Here is a 27,222-nt window from a genome sequence, read left to right on the forward strand (position 1 = left end):
TACATGTGCCCTTAAACAGTATTGTGTGCACAATCAGTGAAACTTTCTTCCAAACAACTGGCTTTGCAGGTGTAGATTTTGACAATGTCTTCATAAAAAAATAAAACTGCTACTTAAGCTTGATTATTCAGTTTAGTTTTGAGTAAAAAAAAGTATTAGTCTTATTCCAACTATGAATACTTGCTTAAATTGACATGAATTGATATTTACTGTTCATTTGCATTTAATGTTAATGTGAAAGGTCCTGAACTTAACTTGTTTTCAAATTTGATATACAATAATGACATCCAGTATGACTTTGATGTGGTGGGAAAAACATGAAAACTACATTTCTCTTAAAACCAAGTACTGAATACAATCTTTTGATACTAAAATATTTACTATGAGAAACTTACTTAAGTCCAGTAGTAAAACAGTAAAATATGATCAATGGACCAATCCTGCATGAATCTTAAATTACTGACTGGAGCATAGAGGCCCTCAGGTATCTAGGATTTTTTTGCATTATATTAACATCATTTAAATGTCTTTAGGGTTTTCAGACCTGACCGGACTCTGAAGTCTCATCCCTCATCGCATTCTATCCATCCCTGAGATAGAAGCGGTACGTCATTAGTTCCGGTGTCCAGACGTGGACAGCTTCAATAGATGGCCTGTAATGGCTCCCTCATTTGCCCCATGTATAGCAAGGTTTGTTATCACACATCTAATTAGAACTTGATAGAAATATTTCGCAAAATCCAGTCATTAAATATAGTTTAAGGAGATGTATGATCAAATATGCCTTAAAGATCTTTTAATGGTCTTGCAGACTTGTTTAAGTTCATAATTAATGACGTCCTAACACATATTGTGGTGTGATTTTGGAAGCAAAATGAGAGTGAAGATTAAGTCGCTCTGGAAAAAGGACAACTGGAACTCTCAGAAGTTAAGTAGTTTTGGGCTGGTATGCTGTGAAGGAGTTCATCCACAGTTGTATTCTGAAAGATGATGTAGCAGTGTACAATGCATACAGTTCTGCTGAAGTTTGACATTTTTATTTCCCCATGATAACGCTAATTGTCTAGTAAACTGTAAATGCATAATACTAATAACTGTTGCCTGATATCTGGAAAGACATTGTGTTCTTATTAGTATAATTAATGACAAATGGCAGGGCTGCATTGGTGGATCAGTTCTAAGGGATGATAAATTGGTGCATGCCCAGGTTAGTGGCTGCCAAGGAGGCCTCTTTGGCTGTCATCCCTCCTGCTTCCACTCTGGCACCATTCATTACTCACCACGTGAGATGCCACTTTACATTGCCTGGAACTGTGAGCACGGAGAACTTAATAATGCCAACCACAAGCATGCAGGTCCTGCTGTTCCACGGTACAGAGGGCAACATGCTCACTGAGGGCTCAAGATTGTGGAGACCAGGCCAACCTGGGAATCTGCACTGATCATAAGTGATTGCACATCACTCACTAATTCAGGGAAACCAGAGCCACATGACCGAGTGTTCAGCACTGGTAAGCCTTTCTTGTTAGGATTTCTGAAGCTGGCCGCATTTCTTGCATCGTTGCGGGTTAGTTTGCCCGCAGAACTGCTAATTAAGAGCGGATTTGTGTAATTGTGCCTTCTGCTGTGTCCCATCAGGCTCACACAATTTACTGTCTTTTACACTTGTCCAGAGAGGCGCTGCCCATTTGTGCACACATTCTGTTGCACATTTACCACCGGCCACAGCTGGGTTTCAGTGCCAGTGCCATGACGATGTCGGGAAAGACACAGTGTTGCTGATTGCAGATTAAAGTCTGATAGTCCGCTTAATATCTCAACAGCGCAGCTAAGGCTCTCCCAGCTTAAAAAATGGTAAAGGATTTAATGTTCTTATTAAAAACTGATACATTTGCAGTCTTTTTTCCCAATTATAATTGCTGCTGCCTTTTTAAAAAGTTTTATAACTTACCATCCTCTGAGCATTGAGCATTAAACTCACCATAGGTGTTACTGGCTCTGCCCACTTTCCAGAAGATTGATGGGCCAGAGTCCAATTGGGACTGTGTCTTTGGCTCCCTTCCTACAGCCACATTTTTTGAAAGGTGTGTCTCAGATGGAGAAAGTAAGTGGGTCATTCTCCATAAGCTTGCAGGTTTGCATCCCACTGGTAGCAAAGTGAATTTTAATTTATCATGTCTAAATAAATCACACGAATGGCAATGATGTAGTTAGTAGTAAACATTACTGAGTTTACTGAGTTTGTCTGTTTTTTTCATATAAAATTTTGAAATGAAACAACTCTCTTTGCGCCTTTATTTTCAACTAAACATTATAGAATGTGTGCAGCCCGAGCCCCAGCAACTTCTTTAGCAGCATGTAAATAATTTTTGTTTATTTACTTGTTCTAACTTGAAAAGAATTTGGTGATTATTTTGATATAAAACAGTTTTGAGATGATAACTTGAAACTTGAAAAAATGGGGATGAAGAGAAATCATGGATATCAAGAATCCTCAGGACCATTTAAGTCTTTTATTCTAAACAGTGTTTTCACTGTCCAGTGGAAGGCATGTACAGTCAAACCTCAGTTTTCGGATGCCTCACTTTTTGTATGATTCAGTTTTCATCTAAAATTTTCACCAAAATGTTGCCTCGGTTTTCTTACACTGTCTCAATTTGTACAGTGCAGTATTGCATGTACATTTCAGATTTTGTGTAATCTTTTGGAACGAATTAATAACAAAAACCGAGGTACCACTGTATATTTTTCATTTTTTTCATTGTGTGCAAAAAGCAATACAATTTACTTTTGTTTGTCTCTGGAATAAAAGGAAAAGATAAAAATACATGCTTTTTATTGGACAGCAATGTATGTATTTTAAAATGCTGACTCCCCAGTAAATGCTTAAATTGTTCAGAACTTACACTTCCAGTTTAGAGGTTTTTCATTTATTAATTCCTTCCACCCACCCGAACTATTTTGTCTTGGGAAAGTGGTGGAAGGATAAAAGAAAACGAATGGGTTTCATTGAGCTATAGCCATTAAAAGAATCTGAAAATAGCAACTCACTATCATCTGTTCTCGTGGTATGGGTCAGGAGCTCTGACACCTCCAAAATTCCTCCTGTCAGGGTAGGGGGCCATTTGTATTCTCTCTCATTAGGCAATTTGACTAATGACCTGCCGTGGCTGCAGAGCTACTGAGGGACCCGCATCCTGGCGCCCTCTCCCTCTCTCAACAGCCTGAGCACACACCCTCCATTGGAATGGCACAGATGGCATGCCTGGGCGACAAAATAAACTACAATATGTCTCCGAGATGCTGTCAGGCCTGGGCACTATTTCTCATGTCAGAGTGTGGCTAAGGGCTGTGAGTGGGCATAGGGGGGTCCTCTTCCAGTTTTACTCACCATTATTTGCAGAGCTGACAGAGAGTCAGCTACACAACTAGAATAGCATTTCCATGGTCTACATAAAAAAATCCCCCCTCAAATTGAGAGTCCCAGCGACAGGAGCAGTGCAATGTCTAGCCAGGCTACACATGGAGGACAGGCTACACCAATATACAGTTGGGAAAATAAGTACAGTATTCATTTTGCAAGTTTACCCCCTTACAAAGATATGAATAGTCCAGAATTGTATGGTAGGTTTAATTTAACTATGAGAGACAGATTTTTTTTTAATCCAGAAAAACATATAATAAAGCTTATGAAGTCATTTGTATTTGATTGCGGGAAATGTGTACTTGATTCCCTACCAACCAGCAAGCATTCTGACCCCCACAGACCAGTTATGAGCGCATGAAAGACACAAATTTGTCCCGTCCCTTTAGGAAAGTAGCCCTAACCTCAACACGTTATGTGGATCAAAGACATCTGTCACAGAAACAATCTCTTCCACTGAAACCTTTCCACAACCATAGGCAAGACCAAAGAGCTGTCAAAGGACCTCAAGGATTGATACAAGATTGTAGATCTGCATAAGACCATCAGCAACAAGACCATCAGCAAGAAGCTTGGAAAGAAAGACACCCCTATTGGCGCCATAATTCGGGAAATGGAAGAAATACGAGATAACAGTCAATCGCCCTCACTCTGGGGCTACATGCAAGATTTCAACTTGTGAGGTAGGATGAATCCGAAAAAGGTGAGGGACCAGCCCAGAATTCCAAGGGAGCAGCCTGTTAATGATCTCAAGGGTGTTGGAAAAACAGTCACCAAGAAAACCATTTGCAACAAACTTAGCTGTAATGGATTAAGATATTGCATGCCCCCCGCCCACCTGCTCAAGAAGGCACATGTACAGGCCCATATGAAGTTTGACAATGAACACCTGACTCAGAGAAGGCTTGGGAAAATGTGATGTGGTCAGATGAGACCAAAATGATGTCAACTCAACTGAACTCAACGTGTTTGAAGGCAAAGATGCTGAATATGACCCCAACAACATCATCACTACTGTCAAACATTGAGGTGGAAGTATTACTTGCGTCTTATGTTCCATGCCTCCACATTGTCTCGCAATTTGCCGTGGAAATGCGTGTCATTTAGATGGCACGTCTGAAAGCGTGAAGACTTGTTTGCACACTGTTTAGACTTAGACCGACTTCATTGATCCACAAGGGAAATTGCTCGTTTGCTCGGGGTTGTCCATGATGGAGAGCAGTTTGTCCAGTGTCCTCCTGTCTCTCACTGTTACAAACGCCTCCACCTGAGTACCGATAATTTGTCCTACTTTCCGGATCAGTTTGTTGATAAGGTGTATGTCCTTTTTGCTGTTGCCGGCCCCCTGACAAACCACAGCAAAGTACAAGGTATTGGCTACCACAGACTGGTAGATGATCTCCAGCAGTTAGCTGCACACGTTGAAGGACCTAAGCTTCCTCAGGAAATAGAGTCTGCTCATGCCCATATTAGGATTCTTGGATCATGCCTTTTTTCTGCTACAGTTTCCTCTTGTAGCGCTCTCATCTCCCACTTGAAAGCATGAAATAACATCAAATAATTCCTAACATGAACTTCTTCGAATTCTTGTTCTGGTTTTACATTCAATGTGCCATCCTCCTCATCTGACAGCCAGACTAGTCCTGTTTCTGATTTTGGACCCGGATTTCCAGGGCCGGGGTCATTTTGCTTTGTGTTTGGCATTATTGCTAGGCAGCAGCTTTGAACTTCAGGACTTAGTCGGATAGCTTGGCTTGCTAGCAGCTGTCAGCACTCATAACTTGTTTATTTCAAATAATCTGTACTTCTCGCCTGTCCAAGTTAAAGTTGAGTGTGTCAGCAAGCTGTTCTGATGTTGTGTTCCTGAAGTGTAATCAGGAAAGAACCAAAATAGTTAAAAACTCTAGTATCGACAGCAGAGCCAAGTACGTCCTTTCCAGTCAACAACAACAGAGAAAAAAAAATGGTCCGGGACTGCTGACTTGGCTTGGTTGACTCTCTCCAGCTGCCTTTTCACTTGGCCAGTTGTCAGAGTCACAGGGCTGATTTCCTTGCGTTGTGTTTAAACGTAAGTTATGCACTCTGCACACAATTCGTGACCGAAAATTGGGGCGAAATGCCACACCACGGCACAACTTATTTACACCTAAGTCAAGTACTGTTTACTAGGGATGAGCCGGGATACTCGTTACAAATGATTATCTGTTACGGATAATGCATTTTTGCAGAATACGAGCATGAAACGAGTTCATCTCGTCATTATCCGTAATCGTGATGAAAGAAAATTCTCAGTATTTATTTACCCTACACGCTCTGTGACTGGCCAGTCACACACAGCGACTGCCCCTCCTGAGACATATTGTGCAGGCTGGAGCCACAGAGTAGTCGATCTGTGCCTCATTCATGCACACGGTGCAATTGGCAAGTTGAAAACGGCTCGTGTGGCGTTGTCCACTGCCTCCGCTTTATTAGGTTTTGCTCAGCTCGCCTCTATTTTGGTTTGTATCTACAGTTACTTGGTAAACTTGTTTCGTAACGTACACGGTGCATTTGACAAGACAGCGCTGTGCAGGCTTGTCTTGTGTCAGTCACTTATGCAAGTCAATTGGGGTAGCATGACCGTTTTTTTTTTCCTTGAAATGTACAGTGTTTTTGTCTTATCCCATGAAGTCAACATAAAACAAGCGTGCTACCTACAATATAAGAATTTTGTTAATTTTCAGTTGGCAGAACACAGAGAGTGGTAACAGTAACCTGCATTGACTGGTCACAACATTCGGTGCACGTGCACAAGCGCTGCATCAAACATTCTGCCTGTATGGCTATCATACTACATTACATACATAAGCGTGGTAAAATATTATACCCCTCTCAATATGTTGCCGTATGCACGTTGCAATCTTAAACTTGTTTTGTAACGTATGCGGTGCATTTCACAAGACAGCTGTATACGGCTCGTGCGTCAGTCACTACCGGGTTGTTTTTTTTTTCCGTCTGCTTGCTTATAATTTGGCTGGTGATATAAAGTCAGTTGTAAAACTTTGCTTGTAGGACTGAACGTAGTGCTTTGGAGAAAAATACAGTGAACAAGGCTGACAGATTATTTCCCTGTTTACCATCAGTGGATGTTTGCATGAATCACCAACTACACACAGATCATTAAATAATTAAATAATAAAGTCTTACAGATCACTTACACACATACATGGTACACATATAGCTGAATAATAAACAATAAATATAGCAACTTCTGATCAATCCATGTCAATTTCAGACTTAAGATAATGTACAGATTGAAGCCCCACCCATTTCCGGGCAAACCACGCTTCCGGTTTATGCCCCGCCCGCTCCGAGTACAATACGGATCATTTAGATGGGCGAACCGATACAGACACAGATACTGACACAGATACTGACACAGATACAGACACAGATAGTGGTGTAGTCACTTATCCCTACTGTTTATGTCTAGTGTACGACATAGTACAAGGAACACGCATTGTTTGCGCATATGTGCGCATTGTCACCACCACTTCACGCATCCGTGAAGCAGTCATGGCATTAGTTGGTCCCACTTTTCTCTGTGTGACAACAGGCTATAGCCGGCAACACCCCTAGCTTCATTAACTCCTCTATTCGCAAGGGACCTACAAGATGTTGAATTCCAGAGAACAAGCTCTCATTGCAGAAAAAGAAAGCGTGTCAATTATCTTGCAGCTGCAGTATTATTGCGGAGGGGGATGGTGGACATGAGGGACCCTCTGTGTAACTTCCAACTCTCCTTCTTGCCTGGCCTTGCTCTCCCTCTGGTTGTCTTCTTGGGGGGCATCTTGTTACAGTATTGTTCACTGACGACTTGGTAAATGCCAGAACGACGCAGACTTTGATGCACTTTGAGTGCGTAAAATCAATGTGTGTAGGGTCAGAAAGTGACGTGCTTTGATACGCACCGCCCGCATTGTTTGTGAATAGGTTGCAATGTTCACAACAAGTTTACTCACGTGACATGAAGAACATGCGTGCATACACCAGTTTTTTACAAATGTACTCATTTGGCATGCTAAATTGCAAATTCGTGCAAGTGTCAAGGTGGCTGTACGCTTTATAGACCACTCACTGAATTATATTAAAACGTTTTTTTTTTTTTTTACTTCTGGTACTTTTTCCAAACAGTATTAGTATTATTTAGTTGCTAACTGGGAGAAAGTGCTGCCTAATAATGATCCATTTGGAACAGCCACTGCATGGTTTTATGCACATTAAAAGGCTTCCGCAAGTTATAAAAAATATAAAATTTCCACTTTCAGCTCTGAATTTTGGATCACACTTTTTTTAATCTATCATTTTGAAATTTCACTGCAGTTGTATCGGATTAGTGAAGTACAAAAACAAGTTTATTAACATTCCTTACGTGTTACCCTTGAGTTGCAGTTCAGGTAATATTGGTCATACTCGATCACCTGCGCATATTTTCCCATCAGTCAATGTCTGGGCAGCACTACATACAGTAGTTGCGTGTGTGTGTGTGTGCTAATGCCTGTGTGCATGGCCGTGTCTGCCTGGGAAGACCTGGGAAGGCAATGTATGGCGTTGCTAAAGTCCTGGGTGACAGTGCATCCAACAACGGAAGGGTGAGGGATTAGCGCTCAGGCCGGCATACGAGGGAGCCCTTCCCGCCTTGAAACAGCCATTCATCTGTGCCCAGGGATTGGAGATGACAATGCAGCCATTGCTCATTGTACCTGACGGAGCCATTAATAAGGCAATGATCCACACGGGTCTTGTGCTGACTCCGTTCTTTACACTCCAATCACTCAAGCCACGGGTTCCTCCTTACTTAACGCCACCTCAGTGCTCACTGCCATCATCATCACCATCATCACAGTCAATGCGCCAAAAATCCTAGGTGAGGTTTTTCCTATTGACTGCTCTCACATATTCCACATGCCAAATAACTACTCAATCCACCATACTGCAATACACTCATGAGTTAATGGACCATCGATGGGCCATTTGAGCAGCTAGAACATGCTTCATAATGGAGTTCCGAGCCAGAAGATTGTATTTACATTACTTTTGCCCTTTGCACTTTCAGATACCACAGTGGTGCAGGTATCCATTTCTGAGCACCAAGTCATCTTCAGGACCTTTCCATTCATCTGGATGTAAGATAGTGGCTTGCTAGTATGGATGGTAGTGGAATACAAAGTGAGACCTGGTTTTAAATGCAATAAGGAAACTCTGGCCTTCAGTGCTATACAGCCATCTGTCCACGCCACACAGATCCATCAACCACTGCAATCTCTGCACCCCATGGCCGCCTATTGATTCAAATGTATTCCCTCTGCCTGGCTCTGTGCTCCCAGTGACACAGTAGATGTGCGTATTCTCATGTATTTTTTCATTTTTTATCAACTTAAACAAGCCATCATACCTGCACAATCACCTCCCTCCGGATAGAACATCAGAGACAATGTGGGTGTCAAAGCAAAGGCTTAAAAGACCCATGGTTGTTTGGAAACAGCACCGCTTTAATCCTTACAGTTATTCATTCTACCAAGAACGTATTGTGTGTTTGCTGTTGTTTGCTCAGTTACAAACTATTTAATGTGTAACTTCATGGAGGGTTGTGGCCTGGACAGCACGTTATTCAATCACATACCTGCGGTCATGCAAAGTAGGGTTATCTTGGACTACAAAGATTGCATTATCTACACTTTTATAGACTCACCAGGTCATGGATCCATGCAATAACCAAATAAGGAAGGCAAGTTATTGAACTGTCAAAGAAAGGTGTAAGTCAGAATTTCATAAAACACTTCTACACTTCTGCGTTTCATTTTCTGTGCCAGCCACATGAAGAACACCAGTTGGAAGCTTGACCCATTGATGTTTGGGGTCCCTGTCAAAGTGTCGTAACTCTAGGTTTTTAGAGTTGTTGTTTTTTTTTGTTTTTTTAATGAGGTCAAGCAGCTGCAGTTTTCCCTTCAGCCTCAAAACTAGAGGCTTTGTATCTCTTGTCACCTTGTGTTAATTTCTGCCTGAATGTATTTTATAAACAAAGAACTACTCTCTAGCCTGACAGTGGTGACACCTTGATTCCAGTGCAGGGTGCAGGCAGTACCGGGTTACACCATTAATAATCAACTGGCAGCCATCACACCATTTTAACCACGATCATTATGATAAAGGGCATAAACTTAATTACAGGCCTGCTTAATTATAGCTCTGTTGAAGCTCGTTTGTTTGGTCAAATGCTAATTATACCACCATGTTCTTGGCAAGTCCTCATTTCAATCCACTTTTTTGTGTGCTGAACACTGTGGCTTATTTTCATGCAAATTTGATATCTGGCAAGCTTTTTGTCTTTCTTCTTTCCATTTTTCTGTGCCGGGTAAGTGTGGCTTTGTTTGTGAGGTGAACATCTCGCCGACAAGACGAAATCAGGAATAATCAAGAGTAATTAAAGTGGAAGAGGGTTGGGAAGGGCTGGCTTGGAAGAGAGAAGCAAAGAATAAAAAGCCTTTCATCTTGTCTCCATAGATGGAAGGAGGGGAGGTGTCGGGGAACCCGGAGATGTTGATAGCGTTGTTGCTTCATTATGCCACATATAGTTTCCTTCAACAAGATTTAAGAAAACAGTCTTGTATTTTTTTGGTATAAAAGTCACATTTCAAACTGATTGTTTTCTTGCTTTTTGCAGCCATGGATGGCGTACCCTTTGGGATCGATCAGAAGTTCTGTGATATGACAAAAGAGGTAAAATATACAAAATATAAATATATTGTTGAAAAAGACTATATGCTATATATTACCTAATATAATCAACATAATAGTGGCAGAGCTAGGGCAAAAGTTTTACCAATGTCCGGGGACATGTCTCTGGAGGGTTTTTTGTAGGGGTGCAACGGTACAGGTAACCCACAGAAAGGTCCATACCTCTGTATTTGGGCTACATTTTCGGTCCGGTTTCTTGTGCATAAATATAACTTTTTTCTCCCAAAATTCTCTTTTTGTTTTTAATATTATTATTAAATAATTTTTCAAATGAAGCATGAAAATGAAATTGCAATCTACTGGCAAGTAATTTTCCAATAAATAAATCTCCAGCAAAAAATAAAAATATTGATTTAGCATTCAATAAAATGTAAGTATGTGGGGATGATGTGTAGATTACGGATGCTAAAAGCAATCCAGTGTAGGTCAGTACATTGTACAAAATCCATATAAGATGTTGTGTTACAGGTGACAAAGCAAATTAGTCTAATATCTAATAATATATCTCATTTGAAATAACTGTACATTATTTTAAGTCTGAAATTGACATGGATTGATCAGAAGTTGCTCTGTTTATTGCTTATTATTCAGCTATATGTGTACTGTGTAATTTTTTCTAGCTTATTTAATGCATACGCATCATGTTATGACGACAGACAGCGGCACAGTGTAGATCCCCACAGAGACTGACGCTCTTTTATCACTTTATTCTGACCTGAACACATAAACAGCAGTGCAATTCAAACACCATATATGTATTTCCAATTCTAAAGAAACTAAATAAACGTCTCTAGTCCAGTCGTCATTGCAACGACACGTCCTCGTTGTCACTAGACAGACCACGACATGCATTCAAGAGATGCATTCAAGAACGAACACTCCGAACATCACATCAATGTCCTTATTATGCGTGTATGTCTGGTCTAAATCAGGTCACCGGGTACCGGGTTGCCCCTAAGGACCACATGAGTCACCCGCCAGCCTGTTCTAAAGATAGCTCAAATAGTACCACTTACCTGCGAGCTGCATGTAATTTTCTTTGGTTGCTATTGTTGTTTACACTTTAAATCACACAACTGGAAATGACAATATATATATAAAAAAAACAATTTAAAAATTGTACAAATGACTGTTTTAGTCGTGTCCATTCTCTTTCGTTCCTTTAAGTTAAGACGCGAGATGGGCACATGAATGCACCAGGGCAGATGCGGAGCTTTAAGAGTTCTTGTCGTAACATGGACCTTGTTTTTGATGTTCAACTTACAGTGTGCGTCTATAAATGTGAGTAACCTGGTTATCTGTTGTTCGTTCAATGCTAGGCGCTGTTTGCACTGTGATATTGTATGTGTTGTGTGCCTTAAGCATCCAGCCGCTAAGTTAGCCTCGTCAGCATTGCCACCAATTCATTATATTGTTAGCATGCTATTTCAATGTGTTTAGTGTACTGCTGATAGCTGAGGTGTTACGTTGCTATTCATTTGTGTTTATGTGTAGGGAGGGGCGGTCGCTGTGTGTGACTGGCCAATCACAAAGAGTGAATACATAATGAGGATTTTCCGTCATCACGATTACGGATAATGACGAGCTGTACTTTTTTCAGGCTCGTACTCTGCAAAAATGCACTATCCGGCTCATCCCTAATGTACGGTGTGGGAAATGGGACATTACATCTTGAGGAGGGCTTTTTGGCAGCCTTTACAGGCACGTGCGCACACACACACAAAGTGCAAAAAGTCTTGCAAAACCGCGGCCCATTAGGGCTGATTATCCACTGGGCAGACCGAACAGTACACCAGTCCGCATCCCTATCCACCAAAACATTTTCTACCGCGCCTCCTGTTCAGGGTCATGGGGAGCTGAAGCCTATCCCACCTGACTTAGGAAAAAGGCAGACTTGGACTAGTCACCAGTCAATCACGGAGCATATTCTTAAAAATTTAACTGACAGTTATTTTTGGCCAATTGTTTATGTCCTTATACAAGCTACTACCTTATCTATTATCTCCAATGAGTTGTAATTTATTTTTTCCTCTTTCTATTGAGATAACGTTTGTTGGACACATTATACAAACACACATCCATCTGGTTCTTCATTTCTGAAGTCCACTTAACTGTACATTGCTTCTGGTCATCATTTGTTCATGATGTTTGCATCTTCTTAGCTCGCTTCCTAATTGCCAATACGTCCGCTGAGTTGACCTCACACAGGATTTTTGATCATAAATATTGAAGGCTTAGCATTTTTCAATATCAGCCCTGAATGATTTTCTGGGCAGACCTAGGAGGGTAAAAATCAATCTTAAAAAACCACGTGGTAATCTGCCAGGATGACCTTTTAAGAGCCAACTTTGGGCGAAATCAGGATCCAAATCAGACTTTATCTTTGTGTGTCCACCGCTTAAAAGGAAAAAAATATACCAAGGTGAACCGTAGAAGGCCTTGGTCATTCCTGTATTGTACAATCACTTCTTCTGGCACAAAAGTCTCCCTTTTTGTTCATTTCCTTTCAATATTTCTCCTTTGCTTTGCTAAAAACTTCCCTCTCTTCACCTTTTCCAACCTATTTCTACTCTTTTCCTCCACTTTCTGTCCACCAATTTCCCTGATTTCCTCTCCTTTACTTCCCATTCTTGCCCCTCCTTTCCTATCCTGTCTTTACTTTATTTTTCTCTCCTTTCCATTCTTGTCTTCTATAACCCTTTCTTTGCCTTTTCTTTCATCTATTATTCCTTCCTTTGCTATCCTTTCCACTCCTGTCCTTTCCTCCACCCTGAGTGATGAATGCGTGCACTCAGGCAAAGCTGGCTCAATGCAGTCCATTTGGCTGGCTGGCGGCGATTGTCACCATAGCTGGGTTGTATTGACACTGAGGGAGAGGATTAAAGATTTTAAGCATGCTTACTTAGCCATGAGCCTAACCGCCATGTTCCTTGTGTGTTTTTTTTTCTTCCCTTCTCCCTCCTCTCCATGCTTTTGATTTCAGATGCAGCGAGTCAATTTAATGGGCATTACGATCAAATCCCTGGCACAGATCGAGGAGGAAGTGAGTAGAGGCTGCAACGCTCGACTGCAGCTGCCGCCGCTGGCCCAGAATGCAAAGCAAACAATCTTGGGCTTGTAATTAAGTGTCTGAGACAGCGAGACCCTGTTGGCTCCACTAAGCCCCAATTGAATAAAAGCATGGCCTGGCAAGGCAACCATTCCCTCTTAAAAGCTTTGTCTACTCTTCCAAAGCCCTTGACTTTTATTCCCCAATTCTTCTCCCAAACAGTTCAATCAAGCATCTCTAGGAACGCCGTAGCGTCCTGGAGGTTTTGATCTTTTTAAATTCATAATCAGCGTCATCTGCACTGAAAATATGTGATCGGCCAGACCGGGAAAACACGCTCAATTTCCTTTCCGTTTCAGATGAAACACTAGCCTGCAGGAATTGTTAAGACCCAGTGCGTGTGTCTTTGTGTTGTACAGTATTTGTGTGTGCTTTAAATGGAGGGACAACCGCCCCCCTTCTCTCTCATTAGCACAGTACCGTGGTATCAGAACTGCCAGGAAGTGACAGACCACTGTGAAAGAACAGGTGCTGTTGGGTTTGAGATGTGTTACAGAGCAAACACTCCCTCATCAAACCCAGTGTCTGTTCTGCACTCTGCCTCTGTCTTCTGTCACAAACTATCCAAATCACACAGAGTCGCCATGCTGTCATATGGTCACCTGATTGAAGCTCACTGTCAAAGCAGGTATTAATGGTGTGTGTGTGTGTGTGTGTGCATGTATATGTGTGAGCCCAGACTGGATACAACCTGGCTCCTCATCCTATCTGCTCTCTTCTCTCCTTCCACTACTCGTCGCTCCCTCGCCTCCTTCCTTTCTTTTTAGTGGGTGTGATTAGCAGGCGGACACATGGCGAGCTGAGCTGGGGAAGGGAAGGGCATGAGAAATCATTAATTACAGCCGCACTGGAGCTGATGAAGTAAATGCGAGATAGTGTAACACGCTGGATTTAGTGAAGTGGACGACAGCACAAGATTAATGGTGGGGCCTGGCTGATGAGGATGAAGTCGCAGCTTAGCTTGATAATTAGTTTCCAAGTGGGAGCATCCCTCACCATTGTGTTATTTTACTTCTCTCTCCTCCTGCTATTATGCCAGGAGGCTATACATGCTGAAAAAAAGCGAGAAAAATATCATTAGAGAGATTTCGGCAAACATGCCAAACACAAAGGGTGACTTTCTTAGATAAGTACAAAAACACCAGTAGAGTGCAGACCTCAGCCAAGGCCATACCATTCTAACATGAATGAGCACCTTCATCAGTAGATACGTCCAACGTTCTGATGATCTAGTAAGATCCATGCATTATTCATTGAGAAATATACCGTCAATTGCGGACTATAAGCCGCTACCTTTTTCGCTATGAACCCTGGGGCTTAAATAATGATGTGGCTAATTTATGGCTAAAGGAACTACAGTTTCAATGATGCTAAGAGTGCAGATTCAGGAAGTATTGAATTGGACTCGTGAAGTGGACATGAATATCACGTTTTGAAGTCTTATGCAGCAATCGTGTTTTGATCTGACAAATCGTAAGTCAATTTGATCAAGTGTAGAATTACTACAGCTGCTGCTTGGACTGCGGCAGCTGTAAAATAAAAAAAAAAAACATCTTGCGTCTCAGCCACAGGAGCTAACCAGTGACATTGACAGCACCAAGTGTAGGGAGGATTGCGATGTGTCTTTCTGTGTAAATATCCCATGTTACAACGTGGACACCTATGGCTTTAGACTAGAGCGGCCTATATATGTACAATGTGTACAATGTATTTTTCTTGTGGCCAAAATTTGTTTTCTCCGTCGGGTGCCTGGACTCTCCCTTAGAGGTAAGGTGAGAAGCACTGTGCTCCGGGAGAAATTTGAGGTACAGCCGCTGCTCCTCCAATTTGAGAGGAGCCAGATGAGGTGGCATCTGGTCAGGACGCCTCCTGGATGCCTCCTTGGGGAGGAGGTGTTCTAACCGATAGGAGGTTTCGGGGAAGACCCAGGACACAGAGAGATTATGTCTTCCAACTGGCCTGGGAATGCCTCGGGGTCCACCGGGAGGAGCTGGACGAAGTAGGTGGGGAGGGGGAAGTCTGGGTTTCCCTGCTTAGGCTGCTGCCCCCGTGACCCGACCTTGGATAAGCGGAAGAAGATGGATTGATGGATTTTTCTCTTTAAATTTGGTGGGTGCGACTTATATTCAGGTGCGCTCTATAGTCCGGAATTTATGGTAATAAAATGCCTGTAAATTGTGACATAAAAATCCAGTTCCTTGTATCATCATCCAGATTGACAAGGCATAGCAGACTTTTTCTCAACACATACCCCTCCCCTCCACCAGTGGCATGTGTTTTTGTACATTTTGGTTCTTTTTAGCTTTTGATAGCTGTGTACTTGTTTACTGACGACAGTAGAGCAACGCTATTCGAAGGGATTATGTTCCAAGACCACCAGCGAATGGCAGAAAAAACTTGATTCCCGTCTCTTTCAATTTTCAATTAGGAAGCTAACAAGCTAAATGCATAGAATCACAATCCAGGTTTAAGCCGTAAATATGACTCACATACTTTTTAAACACATTTTAAGTAATAAAAAATGTGTAGATACTCACTACTAATGAATGATAACTGATTGAAGTGATGGAATCTGAGTCACGGCCTAGCCTTTAGCGTGGTTGTCACGCTAACGCTACAAGCACTGCTACAACCACGCTTCTGTCTGTTGTGGAGCCGCCTCCATCTCCCTCTAAAGTGGCTATAGTGGCTGGGCCACTGGCTCGCTGTTGGAGAAGGCGTTTCTCCAATCCACAGTGCTTGCCTGTTGTAATTCCAGTAGCAATTTATGACTACATATTCATTTGTTCATCTCGCTACAAGTTTTAAGCGCGGATTTTAAGAAAGTTCACTTTAGACGCTAGCGCTGTTGGAGCAACTCACACAGGGTGCCACCATCTTGCACTGACATCACGTGCCTTAGTCTGTATGCATCCTGTACATTTTATGCATTCATATCACACTTTCATAAATTGTTACAGACTTAAGATGACTTACATTTGTTTTCTGTGTAAAAAAGTGGCCTATTTTCAGAGAAAAACATGTTAATACGTTTTTTTACACAAAATTTGCACGGTTGCAAATGCTGAATCCACTACATCCACTGTACAGAGAAGGTGGTGACTCACTCTTATAAGTGTAAAACCAAAAGTAATTATTATAAAGCTGCAAACCTGCAAAGGTCCTGTCTGTGATTGTCCCTCTAAACAAGTGTCACTTTGTCTCTCATGGCCTCATTTTTAATCCAGTTAAAAATATGGATTAATGAAAGAGATGTGCACTGTAGCCCCATATACAGTACATGTGCACGTGTAATTGAGGAAAACTGTTGGCAAACCTATAGACGAGACCATTTCCTAGCAGGCGTCACTTACGCTACGTCTGCAATGATGTTGGTTCCAGCAATTAGGCATTCTTTTCATTTCCCAAATGACTTAGAAAACTTGCGGATATTATAATTGCTTTTAGCCACGCATATCTAATTTGTGTCTTTTTAAGTGTTAATTAGTACGTGATTTAAAGTGACGTCTTTATGTGGTTTGCTCTGCTGAAAGATGTTGTTGGCGGCTGGCTTAATGATTTTAGTATACAGTATATAGGGAGAGTGTGTGCACACATGACAAGATTTTCATTAGCACCTATGCATGATGGCTTTTCAGCATTGCTTTGGGAGTTAGCCGTGTGCATGTCCGATGTGTGGATGCATGGAGGCAGAGACATACACAGGAGGGTGTGTGTGTGTGTGTGTGTGTGTGTGTGTGTGTGGTGGGGGGGGGGGGGGGGGGGGGGGGTTGCTGTGAGAGGTAGAGCTCCAAATAGAGGTGGAATTAATGAAGACAACATGTCACATATTTTTGGCAGAGGAGCAGGAACAGGAAATGAAGCTGGCCTCGTCTGGGTGACTGCCGCCCATGTTCTAGTGTGTCACTGTCCTGTCAGCGTGTGTGTAAAACTGGCAGACATTGATACATGCTCTCCCCGATAACACCCCATTCCCCCATCCATCATCCACACACACACACACACACACACACACAATTTAAATACATAGGCTACATACATACATACTAGGGTTATTTATTTACTATGCAAGTTGTTGGGACTGAATTTTTGTGTGGTGGGGGCCTGGATTTCCCCTCTAACAGGGTTGTGATGTGTGACAGGCTTGGAGCTTCCGTCAAGTAGATGAAAATCAGAATATGTGGTCTTTTGATAGCGCTTACCTATTGTTTCAGTGAGCTCAGTTGCTTTTGTTGAGCAGCTATAAACTTATTTCAGTGATCATACAGTACCCTCTAGTGTTATGTTGCAGTACTACAACTATGTCAATGCACTAGCATACAGTATTTCACAATATTTGTTGCCGTTTCTTATCCTACTTTAGAATTGTGATCCTTTCAGTTTGTTTATGTTCTCTCTCAATTTATTCCATATTGCTATAATTTTGAAATATAACATGAAAACTGTTTGATATTTACAATAAAGAAGCACCATTTTAACCACGTGACATGCACACACACATGAATGTATTAAATGATTAATTTAAATCATATTTTTTGCCTTTAAAAGCCGTGAATCGCCACCATGATTGGCGCCTTTATTGAAAGATGTCGATACTGTGCCAGAAGAGGGCAGTATGACTTAATTTTCTCCTAACTCTCCTCATTCCCGATAACTGTCTGCTGTTGAATGAACATCGAAGTACCCAATAGACACACACACACACGCACGCGCACGCGCACACACACTCTCTCTCTCTCTCTCTCTCTCTCTCTCGCTCTCTCTTCCGTCCTCAGAAACCGAGCACTATTTTAGTTTTTCCCACCAGAACACCTCAAAAATATGACGTCATTTGCATTCTATAACTATAAAACTAATAACTAAATATTTTTTTAAAAATCATATATATTCTTCCTTATTCTTGCTCTATTTTTATATTTTATTTTTCATTGTTATTCTATCTAATTGTGCTCTACACTCGGTATATTGTGTTAAGATATTTTAGTAGTCACATTGATGTAGACATTTGAGATTGTTGAACTGAAGTGTGTGTTCTCTTTACAGCAATACGTGTTCAGTCATAACTGTGTCTTTTCTTCTGTCATCCAGTTTTACTACAACTTCGGCACAGAGCGAAGCATTGTTGCGTAACATGCAACCGGATGGACCACTCTGGCGGACAAAAGCAACAATTGGGAACAGAAAATGGTGAAAGCAAAGGGAAATAAATAAACAGTGAATTTATCTAAAATGGTGTTTGAAATGACTTTGTACATCATTTCATATTGTTGTATTTCTCAGTAGAATATTGTTCAATGTTCACAATGAATTCATATTTGATGAATTTGTGTATTTTATCTTGGCTGTGATTGTGACATTTGTCAGGAGTCGCTTGTCACCAAGGGACAACACAAGAGCACGAAAACCTACGACAAACCGACACATCCCTCTGATTTGTTCCAGTAGAAATATCTTTCCATCACAAAGTTCATCAGGCAGTGTGCAGAAAGAGCGAGCAGAGCTCTGAAGCGCTGAGCCTTTACCCCAGACACCCGTCCATCACTGCTGTGACACCTCAACGGAGTCAGCTACTAGAGAAAATCATTTAAATATCATTACATTTCTGCTCTGATACACATGCTTTTTTTTCTAGTGAGTGTGACTTTGACTGCTTGTTTTTCCATCTCATTTTTTTGTATTTTTTATCATCTCCCCTAGCAACACACGTGAGCGTTTTATTTTTGTTTTAACTGGCTTATTCCTGTCATTGTATCTACTATATTGGGTAATATGAGTGTCAAGGTGGCTATAGGGATGTTATTGTGCGTGTAGATGGCTCTAATAATGTTAAAACCCATATTTAGAAGGTCTTAAAAAGGTTTTCTATATGCTCTGACTACAGAAATATTCAATTTATAAATAACAAAACCAACTTTGCGGAAAAGAAAGTCATCACAAAACCAATTAATCAATAAATAAACAAGGGATTGCTGTATTCATTTTATTTTGAACGAAACAAACACAAAATATACCAGTACGTGTACTCATAGGAAGAGTGACTGGCAAGACAAATTGAGCAAATATTTAAAAGCAGGTGAAATATTCCTCTGATTCATTTAAAACGCATGCATACTGTACATAGAGACTGGCATAGTTTACTTGCGCAAAATGAGTCCAAAATCTACGGAAGGCATAATGATGGGCTACGCAATCATACATTATTGCAGATTATCATTACGTCTAATGACATCGTCAAATGTCAATGTTAAAATTCCACAAGTGAAAAACAGTTGGTTCCACCATTCAAATATTTCATCTCTCTTCCCGTGTCTATTGAGTGTTCCTTTTTGTCTGTTAGTTTCAGCATTAGTGGTTGGCATGCTGGCCTCACAGCTAGGACATCGTGGGTTTGTATCTCCGTTGGAACATTTCTGTGTGGAGTTTGCATGTTGTTCGTCCAAAAATATGCATGCAAAATGAATTAGAGATATCAGAATAGAATTAGAAAATGTCAGTGCGTATGGTTGTTGCTCTATATGTGCTCTGCAATTGGCTGGCGACCAGGGTGTACCCCGCCTCTCGCCCGATGACAGCGGGGATAGGCTCCAGCGTACCTGGGACCCTAGTGATGATTGGACGTATGGTCTGGTTTCCGCAGCCGCCGCTGTCTTATACCAGTTTTCTCATTTGTGATTAAACTGAAAATGATGTAATATGCATGCAGGGCCAATAGTTGGTGGTGATGTCACATTGCCTATGTGCACCAACTGCTTGTCTTGCTAGGTCTTTTTTTTCGGCCTAGTATTTTAGGTCCTCTATTTTATTACATAACAGTTAAAATTGTTATTATTCTAATAATAAAATGTTATAATGTTATAATAATGCATATGTAATATATAATGTGTATATAATAATGTTATAATAATAGCAAGGGAAAATAAATGCATCTCAAACAAGAGCTTAGGTCTCAGAAGCATATTATTTCATTATACTTATTGGTGTTTTTACTAGTCTATACTTTTTTTTTTTTTTAACTGCTCCCAGTGACACTTTGCCTCTCAGTATACAGGACATCAGTAACTGCTCGCTCCTATTCATAAACCAAAGTTAGTTGTCTTTGCCAACAATGCATGTATCTGTCTTTCCGAAACAGAATCCCCATTGACTCTTGGAGTTTGCCATTGTTAAATGAAGCGAACATCAGATGACATCCCTCGACGAGGTTTTATGTTACTCTTCTGTTCTGCTGCTGGAGTCGAAGCGACAGGCTGAGGAATCTTCGTCTGCAGAGGGAACACTTTTTTCACGCTGCTGCATAGAGGTGACGTTCATATCAGTGATGCCCTAGAGCACACTGACAGGTTCCCAAAGCCTCCCTCCCTTATGTGAATACAATACAATGCATATACTGCAAGCATATGCAATCACATTCACTAGCAAAGTTATATTCCTCCATCGGTGAAAGCTTTCAAGTTATTCATATTATGAAAATTGGCCTATCCCATTGGCGTATTTAGACAATTTTTAGGGGTTGTCTATCTCCTCTAGAATTATTCTTTGCACCCTGAAACATTTTGATAGGTATAGGTTATAATGCATTTATATTGTCATTTCCTAACTTCTTCAAACCCTGAGAAGCAGACAAAAGATGATGAGCTTTTATTTCTTTAATAATACTACAAGCCCCACAATGCACTGCAGTGTGTTGTCACATAGTTGTGCCCGCCCCTCCATTAGCTGTAGTCACAACTTAGTGCACCTGTCGCTGTCAAATGTTTTAGGTAGTTTTATGACACAAATCAGTGTTGCATTTCGATGATTCGACACTTGACCATGTATAAAGTTGAGTCTGTAATGAGTTGATGAGGTATCAGGTATATCAGGATGAGGTGTATATCTTTGACTACCTTGCCTCAGGCTTCATCTTAAAACTGGTATCATATTGAATCTGTCATTATTCAGTCTGAATTAATCTACACACTACAATAGATTAATTTGACCAATTGGGCTCATTTAAAATGTAATAAGGTGACGTGTATCTAATTTACTTATACTTGGAGAGGTTAAAAAAAAGTTTTCATTAAGCTAATTGAATTTTTTTTTTTTAAGTGTTGTCAAATCGTGTTTCAGCTTTTCCAAATCCTCATAATTAAAGCATTGATGTTTTATTAATGTACCAACAGTTAGGTACAGGGGTGTAGCACCAAATTCTGGGCCCCAGTAGAAAAGCCTCCTGAAGGACCGTCCTGCCCACCCTAAACCCACCCCCACTGCCCCTCTTCCACACACACTTTTACATACAATTGCATTAATTCGGTTGAATCCAGCCTTTTCACACTTTATTCAGTGGTCCTGGAAGGCACCACAGTTATAAGCTATGAGACGCAACAGTGAACCATAACTTTCTCCAACTATGCCACCGAGAGACGTGTATTTTTTACTTTCTTCTATTAGCTCAACCTTGTTACCAAATGCTGACGCTGTGCGTGAATGCATAAAGGTGACGTCAGTTTTTGCAATTGACAGTTTAACTGTAATTGACATTTTGTCATTTTTTGTAATTAGGGTCCTGGTACAACAGTCCCACTTTTCACCCTTCTTTGACACTTGACCCACTTTTCCTCCATGGTATGAATGTTTGGTGTGGTCGGAGAGGCCGTAGGCACAAACTTGCAGCCACATCAGTCTGCCCAGGGTAGCTGCGGATACAGATGTAGCTTACCGTCACCAGTGTGTGACTGAGGAGTGAATGAATTATGGGTTCACTTCTCTGTGAAGTGCTTTGGGTATCTTGAAAAGCTCTATATAAAACTAGTCCATTATTTTTATTATAGCAGCACAAAAAGATGTACCTCACCAATTACTTGATATTAAAGGTGCCGTAAATGCAACACAATTCTGTGTAGATTTTAAATGAGACATTTTCCTGATCCTGTTATAACACGGAAGCGCCAATTCTCTGCAGAGAAATCAATGTACAGCAACGTGGTTAACTCGGTGACGTATTGCATATTTGTTCATTGAGCTGTGTTCTAAATGTATTTTTTCTATGATTTCTATCGTTTTAAACATTTCATTAAGTAAAAATCACAAAAGTTGCACATGTCTTGCTCAAATACGGGGCAGAAAGCTGAGATGAGTCTGCGGCAAATCTCTCCTCTCGGCTTAAGTGTGTGAGTTGAGTGCACTGGACTGAGTGCCGATGCCACATGCCTGTTTCTGTTTGTCAGCATGTCGGTAATATAATGTTTGCATAAACATTTATGACTTCATATAGCACTGTGTAATGTCTTTATTGTAAGTGTGACATCATTGTTATTGCTAATCAGACAATAAAATACAGATAAATGTCCTACACTGAGGCACTGCAAGGGGTGTGGGTGTGGGTGTGTGTGAGCTGAAAGGTGCTTGTCATTGTTGTCCTTCCATAGAGAGGAAAAGCCAGTGTTTTTTTTTTTTGACAGCAGCATCAGCTAGAACTACAATTAGCAAAAAGCCAAATGCATTAAAGATATTTTAATGTTCCGCTGAATAAACTTGACTGCCAAGATGGAGGATTATCAATATAAGTATACATAAGTTCAACAGCAGGTGATCACACCTTTACAACAAAGCATCAGGGCTTTTCCTGGAGCATAGGCCGCATGTACTTCATATACCAATAAAAGGTAAGACAAAATTTTTTTTCAATTTATTAAATAAATAAATGGCCTAAGAAGTATTGCACCACTAAGTTTTGAACAAAAGCAAATTATTGTATTCTTTCCTTGTTATCCTATTAATAAGCAACCTGTATAAACATTCATATATTCATTCATTTTCTATGCCACTTATCCTCACTTGGCTCGCGGGGCTATATTAACATACATTTTAAAAAACTCCAGTGCCTCACCAGCCATGGACCACACCGCACATCATTGGGTTAACTCCACCTCACACAAACAACCGATGCCGAAATACTGTAACCAGTACTTCAGTGACAGGGTTCTGACAGGTCGGACTATTCAGGTTGCATATTCTGGGAAGGTTTACAACGTCAATTCTGAATGATATGTACCATACCAAACAGAAACGAACCATAGTGCCTGGTGGAAAACAAGGCTTGAGAGTCTCCAGATGGGCACAGAGCAACATTTTTCTCTGAACATACCCGGAATCACCCCTTTAAAAAGCTGCCACACATGGCTTTCATTTTCCTTTTACGCCCCTTTATGATAAGGTAAATAATGATGATTTTCTGACCGCACTTTCCAATTAAAATGGATTTCTGCATGTGTGCTTATTCTGAGGAGAAATTGAAAGGCTAAAGAAGTAATTTAAGGCTGTTGTGTGTTTCACATCTGGCAGATCTGTTTCGAGGCATTCTTTAAAGTTCCTCACTATCTCTAGCCTACCAAGCCTACTTTGGGCTCAGTGGTTGAAACTGTTTTGGAGAGTTTCGCTGAAGCTGAGCTCAACTGGCGAGCAGCACATCAAAGCTCCACCCTCTGTGAGTCTGCCAGATGTCCCGTGGTCATTTTTACACTCACACCCCAGTGCATGACACGGAGCGGTGTGTAAGCATGTAGACAGGGGTGGATGGGCTGGTTGGAAATTGGAAAAGGAAGCCAGTATTTATGAGGTGGTTTGAGGTGCTGTGTTCAGACGGGCTTAGCCAGCCACTCTCCCTCTGACAACCCTGCTTCCCCCTGGGCTTGGGTGACCAGAGACACATAGAGGTGAAGGAGTAAAGGCAGAGTGCTTGTCAAAGCAGGTCCTGACCAGACGTGGACACACAGCTAACAAAGTCACACACAGGTGATGTCGCAAATCAAGAGGATGCAACGGAAAATAATATGCTTGTGTTCTGCAGTTTGTCATCAAGCATGAACAACCAAGCTCACTGCATGCTGGGACATGCCCATCTTATACAGGAACACATTATAACTATAAAGTACAGTTACCATACAAATTGTGGGTAAATGCTGAAAAATGCCAATTAAATGAAGAATAGTCATATATTCCAATCAAGGGGCTGCATTCTTCAGAGGACCTAACCTACGCGATCTGCACAAGCACCTCTAAAAGCCATGTCAACCCTTGTTAAATGGGACGGACTAGCCTTTGGGAGACTTCCTGGTTGCACCACCTGCCCACACCTACTCTCATGTCACCGTGTTTGGTGGCTGCATATTAACCTCACTACTACCTCACCATATTTTAAGATACATTTTAAGGTTTTGAGGTCCCACAGATTTTGCTGTCATCTGTACGCGTGTTCAACCAAGTAAAGCACAATACAGTGGAAACTCGGTTTTCATCATTAATTTGTGACAGAAGAAAAAAGAACAAAAAAAACACAATACATTTTTCCTATAAGAAATAATGTCAATCCAATTACTTTGTTCCAGACACCCAGAAATATGAACACAAGCACATTTTAAATAGAATAATTATATTATTATTTTGCATGCTGTATACTTGCTCACTTGGACTTTATTGTAAACTTCAGCGGCAGGTGCAATCATCATTACAAGCACTGGCCCGGCTCACTTTCTGTAAGGTGTCTCCCTTAAACCATTCCCCCGCAACCTGTGTTAACTAGGAACCTTTACATTACAGTCCTATTGTAACAGACACTATCTTCCTACTTTGAGTTCTTTCTTGAATTCAGTAGTGTTTCTCACTTTCTTAAACAAAGTTCTGCCATTTGCAGCCGTACTCAATCAGAAAAAGCACAGACGGTCTGAAAGCCGTCTAACACTCAGAAATATGCAGTGGGCTTGAACGCAGGGCACACAATGCTAACAGATACGGATGCAGAGTTGTTCATTGTTCTGTGTGTATTCTATGAACAAATAAACCACCCACACTCATAACAAAGATGATTAAAGGATCCCCTGGCCAGAATCCATCTATAGTGGCCCAACTCTAAGAGAAGCACTGTCCATTCTTCCGCAAGACTCAGTCACCAACGCGTGGATGCTTTGTTTGGGCACTCGATACCATGGAATGTTCACGGGCAAGCGGGTGCCTTTGTTAGGTGCACTGTTTGGCCGTACGATAACCAAGGTACTTCTGTATTTACATTTAAAAGTGCAAGTGTTGTTCTTTCCGCTTTGTGCCACCACTGCTGAGTCCTTGTTCTGGACTCAGCAGTGGCATGCAAAGAAACGTGTGATATGGAATAGTCGCTGTGTGTCCTCAACAAAAACGTGAAAAGAAAGTAGCATCTGTGGGCTGCAGTAAAAGAGACATTGATTTGGGAAAACCTTCACACAATCCCATGATCTAATCACGCACAAATGCACAAGCAACCCCTAAATTGGGGCACAACATAACTGCCCCACGGAGGTTGTGAGAACTACCTACATGGATGACAATGGAAAAATCTAATTGGACATTTTGGTTTTGTTCACACTTGAATTTCGGTACTCTGATCCGAATCAGAATTTAAAAAAAAGAATAATAAATGATGCATCAATTTGGTACTGTACTATAAAGTAAAAAAACATGCATAAAGTCACAATTTGACTACAACATTACCCACCCACAACAGTCTGTAAGGCAGTGAAACATTCAGTGTGTCACTGAGTTTTCTTGCTTCTCTGTTTGCATGCTAAGCGTCAAGCGTCAGAGTGTCTCGCAGAGACTTAAAGTGAGACGTTAGGCGTGTGGTCTTTGCTGCACAAGCACCTCAACAAGTCCCCTGGCTGTGCTCCATGGGGACATCAAATGTGAGGTAACATGAGTGATCTCTCAGTACAGGGATCCCCTCGCCTCCCCACACGGCCTCCACACTCTCCCTACCACGCGGCAACCAGCCCATGTGAGTCAAATTATTATAATTGAGCAGGGATGTAGTCGGGTGTGAGGTGATCTCTCTCTTCATCCCCTCCCTCCATGCAGATATTTGTCAAATGACCAGCAAGCATCTTCCCCCCTACCCTCTGTCGCCTGTAACACAGAAATCAATTAACTCCTTTCAAGTCTGATCAAAGCGCCTGATCGCCATGCAGGTCTTTCCACAACCTGCAAGACAATTAGCTCCAGTCCGGATCAGCCACTGTGCACATACAGTAGGACTGGCGTGGGCAGAAACAAACAGGAAGTACCCTAATAGGGGACTGCTCCAACTGGCATGCCTCTGACAACAGCGAGCTAGTTGGCAGAGACAAAACAAAACGTGCAAATGACCCCTTCATATATGTTTGCATTAGATGCCAACATATCACATCACTGGAAGTGTTGTGACAAAGCACAGCAAGATTGTGACATCAAACTGTTTGGACATGGGGGGGTGCAAGTGTAGCTTTCGTCCATAGACAGGTGCATTGACCCTGTCCACCCCCTAAAGGTGCCACTTGCATTTTATTTGACATTAATGGCAGGCCAGCAGTTTCTAACAGCCACCTGGATGCAATAAAGGGCCAGCTCCTGAGCTCTGGCTGCCTAGAGGATTTCCCAGCAGCTCCCGCGGGACCTCTGGCTAGTTAAGATGTTTATTAAGCTGAAAGTGGTCCAGTGGGAAAACACAGCACTTCTGAGAGATTCGGGCCAGCAGTTTTCTTGTTAGTTGGAGCGCTCCCCTGAGAGTTGGGTTTCTTTTCCTTTCAAACCTCAGAGGGAGGACAGGGTCAGTTCACGGGGCCACGAGGTTGACCGACTGGTAACTAGGCGCATGAACCCAGGAAGGGAAAAATCCAGAGACATTCCTAAACTTAGTATGTTAGCTAAACACATCTCTGAGGTGCAGCCGTGTCACCGCTGTGTCAACTGAAATTTGGCAGCAGTCACGGCAAGATAGGAATTTGAGATTAGCTTCTTCCTGTATGGTGGTTTGTTCTCATCAGAGTCTGTGAATCTCTGTGAATGATAATAATTCAATTATGTGGGATTGGTCTCAAAAAAGTGGACTTACTTGAAAAGAGGTTTTCTTTAACCATGAATACTA

General features: G+C 41.5%; 1 protein-coding gene across 1 annotated transcript in view; it reads left to right on the top strand.

The window, feature by feature from the left end:
* mvb12bb (multivesicular body subunit 12Bb) overlaps nt 1-18,580 on the top strand; it is a 50,492-nt gene extending 31,912 nt beyond the window's left edge. The window contains 3 exon segments of the mRNA XM_054774668.1: nt 10,128-10,183; nt 13,185-13,244; nt 18,399-18,580. Coding sequence (XP_054630643.1) covers nt 10,128-10,183; nt 13,185-13,244; nt 18,399-18,440 — 158 coding nt within the window. The 3' untranslated portion in view covers nt 18,441-18,580.
* The last annotated feature ends 8,642 nt before the right edge of the window (nt 18,581-27,222 follow it).

This window comes from Dunckerocampus dactyliophorus, chromosome 4 (assembly GCF_027744805.1).
Source record: "Dunckerocampus dactyliophorus isolate RoL2022-P2 chromosome 4, RoL_Ddac_1.1, whole genome shotgun sequence".
NCBI classification, from domain to species: domain Eukaryota; kingdom Metazoa; phylum Chordata; class Actinopteri; order Syngnathiformes; family Syngnathidae; genus Dunckerocampus; species Dunckerocampus dactyliophorus.